The following is a 14,053-nucleotide window of genomic DNA, read 5'->3' on the forward strand; positions in this document are numbered from 1 at the left end:
AAATATTAAGCACCAGACTTTATTTTCTCAGGCTGTTTTCACAACAGTATTTATAATCCGAGGAGATTTGATTCTTCTCTTCAGCTTTGCCACTGACTCTCTGTACTTGACTAACTCATACAATAAGGGGAGAAGCCAAATGTTTTTAAAAAGCAAAGAATACCTAAGCTAATGTTTTGTCTTTTAAATTCTCTTCATCTTTAGCTTCAATATGACAACAGTTCTTTAGAACCAGAACAGCTTTACAAGACAAGAACCCCCACTTTGGGCACTTTCATTCCACATAGTATTGAAAGTTCTAGCCTGAGCAATTAAGCAAAGTAAAGAGATAAAATTCAGATGATATGAACGTGTAGGTAGAAAGCCATAAAGATTACACACACACACACACAAATAAAACACCAAAAAACTGTTTTAACTAATAAATGAATTTAACAAAGTGGCAAGGTACAAATTGGACACATAAAAATCAGTTGAATTTTTGTAGATTAATAATGAATAATTAGAAAAGAAAATTAAGAAAACAGTTATATTTACAATACCATCAAAAGGAATAAAAAACGTAGGAACTAACTTAACCAAGGAAGTGAAAGACTTGTACAATGAAAACTACAAGACATTGCTCCAAGAAATTGAAATAGATATAAATGAGTGGAAAGACATCTTGTGTTTATGGAATGAAAGACTTAATATTTTTAAAATGCAAATACTATCCAAAGTGACCTGCGGATTTAATGCAATGCCTCTAAAATCCCAATGACATTTTCTGCAGAGATAAGGAATAGCCCACCCTAAAATTCACATGGAACCCTAAGGCACCACAGATAACCAAAATAATGCTGAGAGCGACGGACAAAGCTGGAAGGCTCACACTCCCTCATTTCAAAACGTACTGCAAAGCTACAGTTATCACAGCTGTGGTGCTGGCATACAGACAGACATATAGACCAATGGAATGGAACAGAGAGCCCAGAAATAAGCCTTCGTACATATGGCCAGGTTCTTTTTGACAAGGTGCCAGGACAGTGAGGGAAAGGACAGTTTTTTTCCAACCACTGGGGCTGGGAAAACTGAACATCCACATGCCCAAGAATGAAACTGGACTGTTATCTACAACAATTGGCTCAGAAAGTATCAGAGAACTAAACATAAGAGCAGGCGGAAGAGCTGCAGTAGTGGGGGCTGCTCTGTGAACATAGAAATGAAGAAAAAAAGAGGTCTTTGCTGGAGGGAAGAATTGCTGGCGTTTCTTAACCCAAGCTCCTGGGGCAGGTAGTTTGTAGAAATGGTTTCAGGGAGCTTGTTGTAACTAGGGAAACAATATAATTGATAATAGTATCTATCGTTCAGGTCCTTCTCTCCCAGGGGGAGCTGGGAAATGTGATCACAGCAGGTGGCATGACCCCATTCATCTGAAAGTGACCGGCTAAGGGACACCATCCCCAATAAGCAAAGTCTGATTCCAGCCATGGCCTCAGGTAATCGCCATCATTCCTTTGTGCAATGAGACAGCATTTATTGAGCGGCTACTGTGTGCCAGGTGCCATGCAAGATTCTGGAAATACGGAGGAAGACTATAATACTGACTTTTCCTCTCGAGGGCTCTCCTAATGTGATGGGTGGGGAGAGACAAATGCACAAGGAGTGACAGCAGTAGTTAGGAAAGCTGTAACTGGAGGCAATGGGGTCAGGGACTGGAGAGACATCTGTTCACACAGGTGCAGGTGACAGCTCTCAGCAAGTGTAGACTTCAGATCTAAACTCTGGGGCAGTTCAGTGAAGATGGACAGACAGCAACGGGAAAGGCGGGCCCCGAACCAGAAGCCACTCCCTGCGCCACATCCCCTTCCAATGAACGCACAGAACATAAAACTCCCAAGTATTATTGCCCTCCCATCTATCTGCCCCCTTTAAGAGGAGAATTTATAGAGAGCGCGCCGCGCCTGGGTGAGCCGGTAAATCTTCTCCTTAAGGAATTTCCTCTTGAGGGCGGTCTCGCTCTGCTCCTGGAGCAGCCAGGAATACTGATCCTTTTCCTGCAGTATCTGCATCATGGCTTTCTGCAAGTAATCGCCATTCTCTTGGAGCATAAAATACTGGATTATGAATGGGATCTGGTTGGCGAGCCGCTTGCTGGTCTCCTGGAAGAGGGGAGAGGAAGGGTCAGCTGGAGGGGTCTGGCCCCAAGGCCTGTGGTTGCAGACAGAAGCCTCGGGGTTCAGGATGCACGCATGGTCGCCTTGCTAAGTCCTGGTGATCCCGTCCACCCCATCCAGTGTTCAGTATCAAACCGCGAGGAGCTTCTGTCTGGGATGCCCAGTTTTCCCACCTTGGCATTCCCTCGGCACTAAGAACCCACCGGGCAGGCCAGCAAACCCCAAGCACCTGGTGGGCATCCCAGCCCTCCCAGGAGCCCCTCCTCGGCCCTGCTCCACCTCTGGCAGAGACCTCCTGGCCCCGTCCCGGGGACAGATCAGGACCTGCTTCAGTCCGCGCCTCGCACCCTCTCTCCACAGGCATGGCCAGCTTGCCTGGCAGCTGGACTTCACATCTGGGTAACTCAACTTCTTATTCTGATTATGAAAAGGCTTCAGTAGTTGGGTTTCTTTGCAGTTTAGAAGCTACCTTCCATTCTGTATGCCCTCATTCTTTAGTCTGGTGATTTCAACCTTTCTCATCGCATGGCATACATAAACTAATTACTAAAATTCTGCAGCACACCAAAAAATACATTATATTTTCTGCCGATCTGACCAAAATATAGGTATAATTTTGATTCATTCAACACAACAGCTATGTTGTGTTGGCTGTTGTCATTTTTTTTTAATTGACTATCTAAGGGAAAAGAGGCCAGTGCCCCTGACTAAATAGTCAGGTATTGCATGTTTTAAACATTCTTGTGCCACACCAGGCCAGCATGGCTCAGTGGTTGAGCATTGACCTATGAACCAGGAGGTCGAAGTTTGATTCCTGGTCAGGGCACATGCCTGAGTTGTGGGCTCAATCCCCAGTGCACGAGGCACTGGTCAATGATTCTCTCTCATCACTGATGTATATATATATATTTCAGAGAGGATGGGAGAGGGAGAGAGAGAGAGCAACATCAAGGATGAGAGAGAATCATTGATTGGCTGCCTCCTGCATGCCCCCCACTGGGGATCGAGCCTGCAACCTGGGCATGTGCCCTTGACCGAAATTGAACCCGGGACGCTTCAGTCCGCAGGCCGATGCTCTATCCACTGAGCCAACCTGGCTAGGGCCTCACTGATGTTTCTATCGCTCCCTCTCCCTTCCTCTCTCTGAAATCAACAAAAATACATTTTAAAATATTTTGTGGCACACCTGTTGAAAATTGCTGCTTTAGTCCATGAGTGGGGTTGGGTGGTGGGGGGGTGGGGGCTGTGGTTAGAAACCATGAAGCTGATTGGGCCCCACAATCTCAGGAAAGAAATCTCATTCCTGTTTTGTGAACCTGGTGGGTATCAAGCATGTCAGGAGCTGAACGCCTTCTAAACATCGAGGAGAGCTAAGCATGACCAGCAAGGCGAGTTGTATTTTGCTGTCTTCTGAGAAATGTATTTCCTGCGCAGCAGAGAATATAAAGAACTTCGGGGTTGGAGTTACTTTTGAGTACATGCTGTGCCACATGAAGAACCTGATTTGGGGCAAATTCATTAGAAGTGTCTGATAGGGTTCCCGTAAGATGATAGAGAGTAAATGAGTCGTTTATCAGAGCAGAAAGGGCCCCTCCCTTCTTCGCCCAGGTAAGCACCTCGCAATCAGCGTGCCCCCGCACGGGCCACGTGCACCCACACTCACCAAGAAGTATGCGTTCAGGTGCATCCCGATCTCAGTGATGGAGGAAACAGAAGATGGATTATTGGACGCAGACAGTTTCAGGGACGGAGCCTGTGACATGCTTCCGTCCGTGGTAAAAACCTGCTCCCGAATTCTTTGCAGAATCTCGCTGTAAATCTGGTCTTGGCAGTAAACGAGCTGCTCCATCCTGAACTGCAGGTGGATCATGTTCGCGGCTGCCTCTGCCTGCTTTGTTTTGATGTCTTCAATCTTGTTCTGGTTGGAGAAGAAAGAGAGGCCCGTCACTGCTGTTCGGGTCCCGTTCGCTGTTCAAACAACGCAGGGAGCACCGTGACGCTGAACACAGAGTTAGAAATGACTTAAGGCTATTCAGTGATTGAGCGTTGACCCAAGAACCAGGAGCTCAGGTTCTTCGATTCCCTGTCGCCCAGGTTGAGAGCTTGATCCCTAGTAGGGAGCGTGCGGGAGGCAGCCGATCAATGATCCTCTCTCATCATTGGTGTTTCTATCGCTCTCTCCCTCTCCCTTCCTCTCTCTGAATCAATAAAAACATATTTAAAAAATAATTTATGGTCAAAGGAACCCTGATGCTTTAAATGGTGACTTTCCGAAGGTCCCTCCTCCGTCTTTTGCTGCTGTCCTCACTGATCCCGGTGTGTTCCTCCCCCGCTTGCCCAGCCAGTCCCACCTAGCTCTACCCATTCTTTCTCTGCGCCCGGACCTTCATTTTCCCGCATCACCCCCTTTCTGCTTCCTTGACCGTGGCTCAGTTTCCGCTTTCATGTCCATCACTCTTGTATCTCTAGTTGGCTCAAGTCCAAGCTTTCAAGGATGACCCCAGTGCCGATGAGCACAGTGGGGTAAGCGCTTGGTATCTTTGTTTGCCAGAAACCCTGTGACTCCTGCCTCACCCACACAGTCAAAGGCATTCTGGGAAAGGAATGGATGACAGTGGAGAAAAGTCACTTCCGTGGCTTTTGAGTTTGAGACTGTTGTGCACTGAAGGCAGAGGTTAACCTCAGAGGAGAGAGAGAGAGAGAGAGAGAGAGAGAGAGAGAGAGAGAGAGCCGCAGGTGGGTTTCACAGGGACTTGGTTCTTCTTTCTATGGGGTATATGTGGCAAACAAGAATATATGCTTTATACCCGCGTGCAGATTTGGGGCCTGAACATGGAAATGGCCCGTGTATCACTCCCAAGAGGCGTGACATGGGAGGTGACAAGGCACCTGGCTCTGACCAGGCTCCGGGGGAGCGGGAACAATGGTGGAGGGTGTGTCTGGGATGGTGGCCGGGACAGCCCTGCACGGCACAGGCAGCTACGGTGAGACTTCTGAGCTCTCAGAGGACGGCGCCAGGGGGTGGAGCCCTGGTGGGCGCTGGAGGTCCCTGGGCCCCAGGGTGGCCTGGGGGTGCAGCAGAGCTCCGGTGCCCAGGCCGGCCTGGAAGAGCTTAGGAGAACCAGCCCTGCACCTGGGAGCACAGGGGACCCGGGGCCAAGCGCCAAGGCCTGGGAAGCGGGGCGCACATCCGGGAAGCTGCCGGCAGGGAGCCGTGACTGCCAAGGACCAGGCATGTCAGGGCCCCGCGGTGAGGCGCCCGGGGCTCGGACAGCCCCCTGGGGACGTTGGAGGGCTCAGAAGTGAGGTTTAATTTTCACCGACTGGGTGAAGAGGGGAAAGAGAAATTAAGTTGTACCCCGGGAGAAGGACAGAATCCTTGCCTTGCCCACCTGAATGAGAGTGAGGAATGAGATTCTGGCCACAGCCGAGGCCGAGGCCGGGGCAGTTTTATCTAGAGCCACTCTCTTCCCGGTACTGTGACTGGGATTCAGGCAGAGTGGCTAAGTTGCTAAGTGGAAACCCACCCAGCTGTGGCAATATTTTAAGTCAAGCTAATAAAAATGCTGGACAAGGACTAGTAGACAATGCTGTCCTTCTGGTAGGAAAAAGGCCCAAAATACCCGCCAGTCACTAGGGACAGTCATACATTCGGTTACACCCTGCCAGGCCACAGGGGACCGAGAGAACAAAGACAGTGCTGTGTTTCACTTCTCCCAGAAAGGGCCCCCCAGCTCCCCGGCAGAAGCAAAACAGCACTGCTGCTCGCATCGCCCGCCCAGCACGCCCACAATGCTATCCCCAGCCTCATACGTCTAACAGGCAGTACACACCTGCCTTCTTTCGAAGGCTAGACCCTAATAAACCCACACAGGTGCCCAGCAGGAGAACTGGGGGTACTCACCCGGGCTGTTTGGTTAAGGTTGGAAAATTCGCCAAAATGTGTTTTGGCCGTGTCAATGAACGTTTGCCGGACGGTTTCTGACCAAAGGAAAAACCAAACATCAGTGAAATGCAAGCAGGAATCAAATGGCTCACTGGCACAGGGCGGAGAAATCATGGCACGTGCCCCTATTCAGATCTACAGGCCGTGAGAGAAGGAAGGGATGGTACCTAGTCCCGGGGAGACACAAAATCCATGGTCACCACCCCCCCTGAGCAGGTGCCCTCAATTTCCTGTCCTTCCGTGGCGTGTGTGATCCCCCTGGGTGAGCATCCGACTCCTCCTCACGCAGCTGCGTGGAGGGGTAGGTCTGGCTAGGTGTAGCCCACATGCACTGGTGCCCTTCTCCCCAAAATGGGCAAAGGAGATCTGTGACTGATCATTCCATCCCAGTCTCTCCCTCAAGGCGAGGCGACCATGGGCGGTGCTGGGAGCGGGCCTCACCCACAGTCTTCTGGAGCATGCTCAGGGCGGGCTCCACCAGCTGCTGGATGTACTGCTGCACGATGGTCTCGAATGTCTTGTAGTTGACAAACCCAAGAAGTTCTTTGCCCCGGTACTGGTTTTCATATTTTGAGACTTCTTCATGGATAATATTTTTAACTGCAATGTGAAACAAACCACGGGCATTTTAAAGATAAGAGCAGTTTTAAAAGGCTTGCTCATCGACTGTACGTACCCTAAGGCAATGCTTCTAAATGGAGTCCTTTTCATAATGGAAAAAAAAAAAAAATACAAGATCTGACAGTGACTTTTCAGGAACAAAATCTGACTCTAAAAGAAATGTATTTCAACTGAGAGTCATCAGCCTGAGAGAGACGCTGAGTGTGTACAGTTGACAGAAAGGAAGCGGATGAGTTCAATGAACATAAAAGGTTAGATGTTGTTTCACTTACAAGTCTCTCAAAAATTCAGCTAAACTAGGGCTGGAGGAGTTCTACCATGGAAATGAGTAGTGCTGTTTCTTGTTTGTAGGGCGAGGCGATAGGGTTAAGCCTGGGACTGACCTGTTGGCAAAGCCACAAACCTCTTAGCATAATTAGCCTTGACCTAATGACACTCCCTAGATCTTATCTGGGAAGCTAATGGGCTGGGGGAGGTGCAGCAAGTGCTGCCAAAACAAGTGGAACTCACAAGCACACTAGGACTATGGTGACCACTACCTTGTTTACCTCTGGCTATAAAGTAAAGGCTCAGCTTGCCTCTGGATCTCCCTCTGTGGCCTCAGCCAGGCACAGGAAGATCCACCTAGGCCCAGCTTATTCTCTCTGTCTGTCATTTCTTCACCCTTTCACCGCCCTCACTCAGGCTTTCAAGCCCTTGGCTGAGCTGACTCGGCACATTTGTTATTGCTAATTTTTGTTTTTATTTTTTTGAAAGAGGCAGACATTTAAAAAAAATTATTTTTATTGCTTTCAGAGAGGAAGGGAGAAGGATATAGGAACATCAACGATGAGAGAGAATCATGGATGGCTGCCTCCTGCATGCCATCCACTGGGAATTGAGCCCACATCCTGGGCATGTGCCCTGACCAGGAATTGAACCATGACCTCCTGGTTTATAGGTCGACACTCAACCACTGAGCCACACCGGCTAGGCAATAGTGCTGTTTTTATCAAGTGCCAAAATGGACAAAGACACAACACACACACACACACACACACACACACACACACACACACACGCAGCCTACTTCCATCCTGGCTGGAGCAGAATGGAAGTTGGAAGCATGCCAGATAGAGCCAGAAGACTCTTATCAAAGCCTTCACCTCTGGTTTCGGCTTAGGGGTTACTGGCAGGGAGAAATGGGGGAAGTGGGATTGTCTAGCCCACTGTTCGGCAAACTCATTAGTCGACAGAGCCAAATATCAACAGTACAACGATTGAAATTTCTTTTGAGAGCCAAATTTTTTAAACTTAAACTATATAAGTAGGTCCATTGTTATTAACTTAATTAGGGTCCTCCTAAGGCTTAGGAAGAGCCACACTCAAGGGGCCAAAGAGCTGCATGTGGCTCGCGAGCCGCAGTTTGCCGACCATGGGTCTAGATGCAAGAGAGAAGAAAGTCCATGATGTGGAGCTGCTTTCTGCGGAGTGGGTGAGGGCAGGCTCCCTTGGGCCAGGGTCTCGGTGTGGGCAGTCAGCTCCGCACACTTCCTGTCCGGGAGGAGCTCCTGGCCGTGGTAAATAAGACACTGCTGCTGGGGCAGCCCTGTCCCAAGACTCACCTTTTTGGGAATTGGCTGCAAGTACGAGGACCCAGTTTTTAAACTCCTCCCTGAGCTTGTTGTATAAGCGGGTCTCTTTTTCCTTCACGACTTCTTCTCCATCTACTAACCTTTCAATGTTCCGATTAAACACTTTAATTTTCTGAAAAAGAGGTAACGTCATTCAACTGTGCTGTGGTTGAGAAGCCGGGCCCGGGCACAGGGTGGCATGGGGGCTGGCAGTACATCACCCACCCACCCCTCCCCTCCCAGGTGACACTGGAGGGAGGACAGGGCTCCCGCGGGACCCAGGCAGGGAGGCACAGAGGCCACCTGGAAGGGTGTGGCCACCGCAGGGAGCCACCAGATTCTGGGCCCGAGTGTCACGTGGAGCCCCCAAGTCCTCACCTCGACCAGAAAGAACATTTTGTCGGCGTCGGTGTTGGGGATGTGCTCCCCGCACTGGCGCAGCTCCTCCGTGGCGCTCAGGTGGCTCTCCCTGATCTGATTTTCTAACAGCGGGAGTGATTTCTGAACAAAATAAGAGCGAACAGTGAACCGCCACAGCCTGACGTGAGCTGACAGGTCTCCTGGGTAGCAGAATCCCGCTGGGAGGCCAAGGGGGGAGTGTCTGTCCCTGTGTGAGGCGCTGAGCGAAGGCCCGCTAAGGGGCCCGAGGAGGCTCTGCAGGCAGCCAGGGCGCCGCCCAAGGCCTGCGGAATGCGTGGTTCTGTTATCCAGGGAGGAACGCTGTTTGGTTCTTGTTTGGTTTAGATAAGTGTCTTGTATCTCCAGATCAATTACACCCGAACACAGCGTCAGCCTTCTCTAGTAAGACGCTGCTGTGGTGAGCATTTGAAAGCCATAAACCAATAAAGGGCACTTTGCTGGAAGATATGTCATGGGGGTTGGTGTCAGGCTGGGTACAGTCCTAACCAATCACGATGCAGATGATGAGAACAAGGCGAGGAGAACAGAGGCCCTAGAGCGCACCATGAGGGCTGCTTTGGCCCATGCACTGTGTCTCAGTGACGTCCCCCCCCCCCCCCCCAGCAGCACCGGCTTCGTTGCCTTTTACAAGACAGGAACCTGAGGCCCAGAGAGGCCAATAGCTTGAGGTCATGCTGAGCTAGTAAGTGGCAGAGTTCCAGTCTGCACCCTGCTCACCACCCCCAAAGCGCACGCAGGCGGACACTGCAGGTAAAGATGCCTGAGTGAGCCGCGCCCCAGTTCTGCTTCGGTGCCTGAGGTCGCTGCAGCCAGCCCGGCAGGAGGCGTTCATTGGGACTGAGAGGCAGTTTGTCACGGCCACACAAAATGGCGATAAAGGTGGGGGACACCAAGAAGTTAATAGGTCTCATGGGCTCTTTAAAACAAAACAAAACCAACAAACAAATATATATGTTTCAAATTATAATTACCATATTTGAATCTTGATATACATTTAAAAATTAATTTAAAGTATTACAAATTTTAAATTCAAATTCTAACAAAAATTTAAATGCTGAGAAATGTGTCAGCAAAATGCAACATCTTTTTGCAAAAACATGTGTTTGTTTGCTTTTTCAATTAGACAGGGTAATATCTTTTGGTGCCTCCTTCTGCAAACTGAGGGGATTCCACTAGAATCAGTCCTTCTCAAAGTGTGTTCCCTAGGTCACCTGGGACCTTACAAGTGCCAATTCGGGGGCCCCAACCTAGACCTGCTAACTCAGAAACTCTGGGTCTGGGGCCCAGGGTTATGAGCTTTAACCAGATTTCAGGTGATTTTTGTGCGCACTACAATTTCAGGTCCACTGCCTCCTTCTCACCAAATATGTCTTTTTTTACTTAGTTGATTTTTTAGAGAGAGAGGAAGGAGGAAGAGGGAGAGAAACATTGATGTGAGAAACATTGATCAGTTGCTTCTTGTACACGCTCTGACCGGGGATCGAACCCAAAACCTTTTAGTGTATGGGATGACTCGCCAACAAACTGAGCCACCCAGCCAGAGCCCACCAAATATGTTTTGAGTGTGTGTTTTCTGGCTCAAAGGTATTCATTGTCTTGGCCTGACTCCCGGTTGAGCAGTTTAGCATGGACGAAACCCGGGCCCGGGGGTCATCTCTGCTCTGAGTTAACCTGCAGTCCTGCCTGTGGTTCAGCCTCATGTGCAAAGGCTCAGGCAAGCTCCATGAGTATGTCTCAAGAAGCACTAAGCCACGCTTGTACCATCTTGAACAACATCATGAAGAGTTTGTCTGCGGTTGCCCATTTTTGAGAATCCATGGAAACCAAACACGTATTCCTGACAAGCTTGAGGCTGGGAAAACGTTTTATATACTGTGAAGTGTTGAGAGACCATTGAAAAAAGAAAAATCTGCCACCTTGGCGCTCATTGCTTTTGACCGCGCTGAGCTGGTACTGCGGGTTTTCTTTCTGCTTCCCACACGCTGACCGATTCCCCTTTTTATTTCCAGGTTATGCCCTGTTCCTCCCGTTTCAGACGCTCTCCTGGGAGCCTCTGGCCGGGAGCCATTTGGTTTATTTGGTTTCCAGAATGTGCTTGTTTGCTTATTTGGAGAGTTCAATGCAGTGTCTTAGCCCTTTCGTGACCAAGAGTGACTTACGCAGGCTGCAATTTTTATAACTTGCAGCCACCCCTTGACTCACGTTGATGTGCCAGATGAGCTCGGTGGTGAGTCTTTCCGCCAGACGGGGCACCGTGGCCTTGCCTTCCTCCAGGAGGACTCTGAAACAAGACAGCGCACGTGAGTTCGGGAAGGCCCACGCGGTCCTTTCCCAGGCCTGGGCTTTGTGAGCGGGTGGGTGAGCTCCCGCAGCTCCCGGGGGACGCATGGCGCCAGAGAAGCCTGGGGGCGGGTGAGAAAGACAAGTGCTCCTTATGGGGTGAGCCTAACCGAGGCAAGCACGGCGCCAGGAAGGTTACATTCACCTTCGCTTTTTATCATCCCAACAAAACGATGAAGTAGGTGATCTTTTTATCCACAGGAAAACAAAGCCAACCTCACTTCGTAGCAGTGCAGTGACTTGTCCAAACTCGTATTTTATTTTTTGTAACCAATATTCATCCCTGAGTAGCCAAATCAATCTTGAGAAGAAAGAATAAAGTGGGAGGTACCAGCCCCAGCCGGTTTGGCTCAGTGGACAGAGCGTCCGCCTGCGGAATGAAGGGTCCCAGGTTCCAGTCTGGTCAAAGGCACATGCCTGGGTTGCGGGCTCGATCCCCAATAGGGGGCGTGCAGGAGGCAGCCGATAAATGAGTCTCTCTCATCATTGATGTTTCTATCTTCCCCTACCCCTTCTTCTCTGAAATCAATACAAATATGTTAAAAATAAAAAGTGGGAGGCACCACATTTTCTGATTTCAAAATATATTACAAAGCTACAGTTTATTATTACGAAAGGGTACAGTGCTAGCACAAAGACAGACGTGTACAGACGAGAGCACCCAGAAATAAATCTGTGCATATACGGTCAACTCAATTTTAATAACGGTGCCAAGATGCACAATGCGGAAAGGATAGTCTCTTCAACAAAGGATGTCGGGAACACTCTATGTCTGCATGCAGAAAAAGGAAGTTGGATCCTTATCTCATACCATCCACAAAAGTCAACCAAAAATTTATTGAAGGCTTAAACGTAAGACATGAACTGTAAAGCTCTTAGGAAAAACAAACAAACAAACAAACAAACAAACAAACAAACACAGGGGAGCCCAGCCAGCGTGGCTCAGTGGTTAAGCATCCATCTATGAACCAGGAGGTCACGGTTTGATTCCTGGTCAGGGCACATGCCCGGGCTGTGGGCTCGATCCTCAGTGGGTGGCGCAGGAGGCAGCTGATCGATGAGTCTCTCTCATTATTGATGTTTCTATCTCTCTCTCTTCCTCTCTCTTCTTCTCTGAAATCAATCAAAATATATTTTAAAAAAGAAAAGGAAAAAAAAAAACCACAGCGGAAAATGATTTCCCCAAAAGCAGAGAGAAGAAAAGCAAAAATAGACTAAGGTGGGACTACATCAAACTTCTACAGAAAGTTTGTAGAAAGGCTTCTACAGAGCAAAGAAACAATCAACCTACAAAATGGGAGAGAACCTACAAAATGGGAGAGAACCTACAAAATGGGAGAGAACCTACAAAATGGGAGAGAACCTACAAAATGGGAGAGAACCTACAAAATGGGAGAGAACCTACAAAATGGGAGAGAACCTACAAAATGGGAGAGAACCTACAAAATGGGAGAGAACCTACAAAATGGGAGAAAATCTTGCAAACAATATATCTGATAAGGGGTTAATTTTTAAAAAAGGTAAGTAACTCCTACAATCAATAGCACTCCCCACCCCCGCCACACACACACAAAAACCTAGTAACCCAAGTGAAAAATGGGCTAAATAGTTGGATCGTGATTTCTTCAAAGATGACACGCAAATGGTCAACAGGCACATGGAAAAGATGCTCAACATCACGAATCATCAGGAAAATGCAAATCAAAACCACAATGGGATCTCAATCTGTTAGGATGCATGTTACATATATAAAAAACAAAAACAAAAAAACCCAAGGCAGGTGGTGGCTAGGATGTGGCGCAACTGAAACCCTTGTACAATGTTGGTGTGATGCAAAATGGTGCAGCCACTAAGAAAAGTAGTATGGAAGCTTCTCGAGAAATTAAAAATAGAACCACCATGTGCTCCAGCTCTCCCATTTACACATATCTACCCAAAAGCATTAAAATCAGCATCTCAGAGAGAGTAGCCCTCCTCTGCTCACAGCAGCACCAGTCACGCTCATCATTGATGTTTCTAGCTCTCTTTCCCCTCTCCCTTCCTCTCTGGAATCAATTACAAATATATTAAAAATAAAAAGTGGGAGGCACCACACTTCCTGATTTCAAAGTATATTACAAAGCTACAGTTTATCATTACAAAAGAATAGAGTGCTAGCACATGGACAGCCATGGACGGAATAGAGCACAGGATGTGGTAATAAAGACAGATTATGTACAGAATATAGCCAGGATGTGGGAATAACCGACATGTCCATGGCAGACGAGTGGGTGGAGAAAATATGGTATGTACATGCTGTCAGACGTTCAGAAAAAAACAGAAGCACAACCAGAGGCTCACCGAGTAGTAACCGGTAAAAGCGTACTGTGCGCACAGCAGCAAGGCAGCTTGCCACCCAGGGGCACTCGGACCCAAACATGGAGTGAGGCTCAGGGACACGTCGCCAAGCAGCGTGGAGTGAGAAAGCAGTGGCAGCTCCTTCTGCGTGGTGATCGGTTCTAATATTAGAGTATCCTTAAAGCTAAGGAAATTGGTTAGTGGTTACCTCATGTCAATTTGGGGGAACAACTTAAGTTTCGTTTATGATTTTCAGAAGCAAGAAGAGCACGCCTGTGGGCACTGGCTTGTCTTGTAAACTAAGCTAGGTTAAGCAGTGCCTGTGTGACCGATCCCCTTCTGTCTGCTCAGGGGATTCCCACGTCTGGCCCCCGTTTGCGTTTGTTTTAACAATGCAATGGGATCCGAGTCAGCCTTTAAAAAGGAGACTATTCTGTCATATGTGACCACAAGAATGAACCTTGAGGACGTTATGCTGAGGTGACAGAAGCCAGTCACAGAACAGACACTGCCTGATTCCACCTGTGTAAGAAATGGAAAACAGCCAAACTCACACCACCCGAGAGTGGAATGGTGGGTGCCAGGATTGGGGGAGGGGGAACTGAGGAGCTGATAAAGGA

The 14,053-nt window shown here is 48.6% G+C and overlaps 1 protein-coding gene across 2 annotated transcripts in view; it reads right to left on the bottom strand.

The window, feature by feature from the left end:
* Positions 1-14,053, bottom strand: part of MX2 (MX dynamin like GTPase 2) — a 35,372-nt gene continuing 21,319 nt past the window's right edge. Inside the window, exons 8-15 of one of the 2 annotated variants that reach the window (XR_004973972.1) lie at positions 10,959-11,037; positions 8,715-8,837; positions 8,328-8,469; positions 6,544-6,702; positions 6,061-6,137; positions 3,820-4,074; positions 3,343-3,655; positions 2,005-2,141 (exon numbers count right to left, since the gene is read on the bottom strand). Coding sequence is in view for 1 of the 2 variants with exons in the window: in XM_036348839.1 (XP_036204732.1) it covers positions 1,911-2,141; positions 3,820-4,074; positions 6,061-6,137; positions 6,544-6,702; positions 8,328-8,469; positions 8,715-8,837; positions 10,959-11,037 (1,066 nt within the window). In the remaining variant the exon portion in view is untranslated. Of the gene's footprint in view, positions 2,142-3,342; positions 3,656-3,819; positions 4,075-6,060; positions 6,138-6,543; positions 6,703-8,327; positions 8,470-8,714; positions 8,838-10,958; positions 11,038-14,053 lie in introns of both variants that reach the window. The other variant, XM_036348839.1, reaches the window with a different exon arrangement.

This window comes from Myotis myotis, unplaced genomic scaffold, assembly GCF_014108235.1.
Source record: "Myotis myotis isolate mMyoMyo1 unplaced genomic scaffold, mMyoMyo1.p scaffold_m19_p_2, whole genome shotgun sequence".
Classification (NCBI taxonomy): domain Eukaryota; kingdom Metazoa; phylum Chordata; class Mammalia; order Chiroptera; family Vespertilionidae; genus Myotis; species Myotis myotis.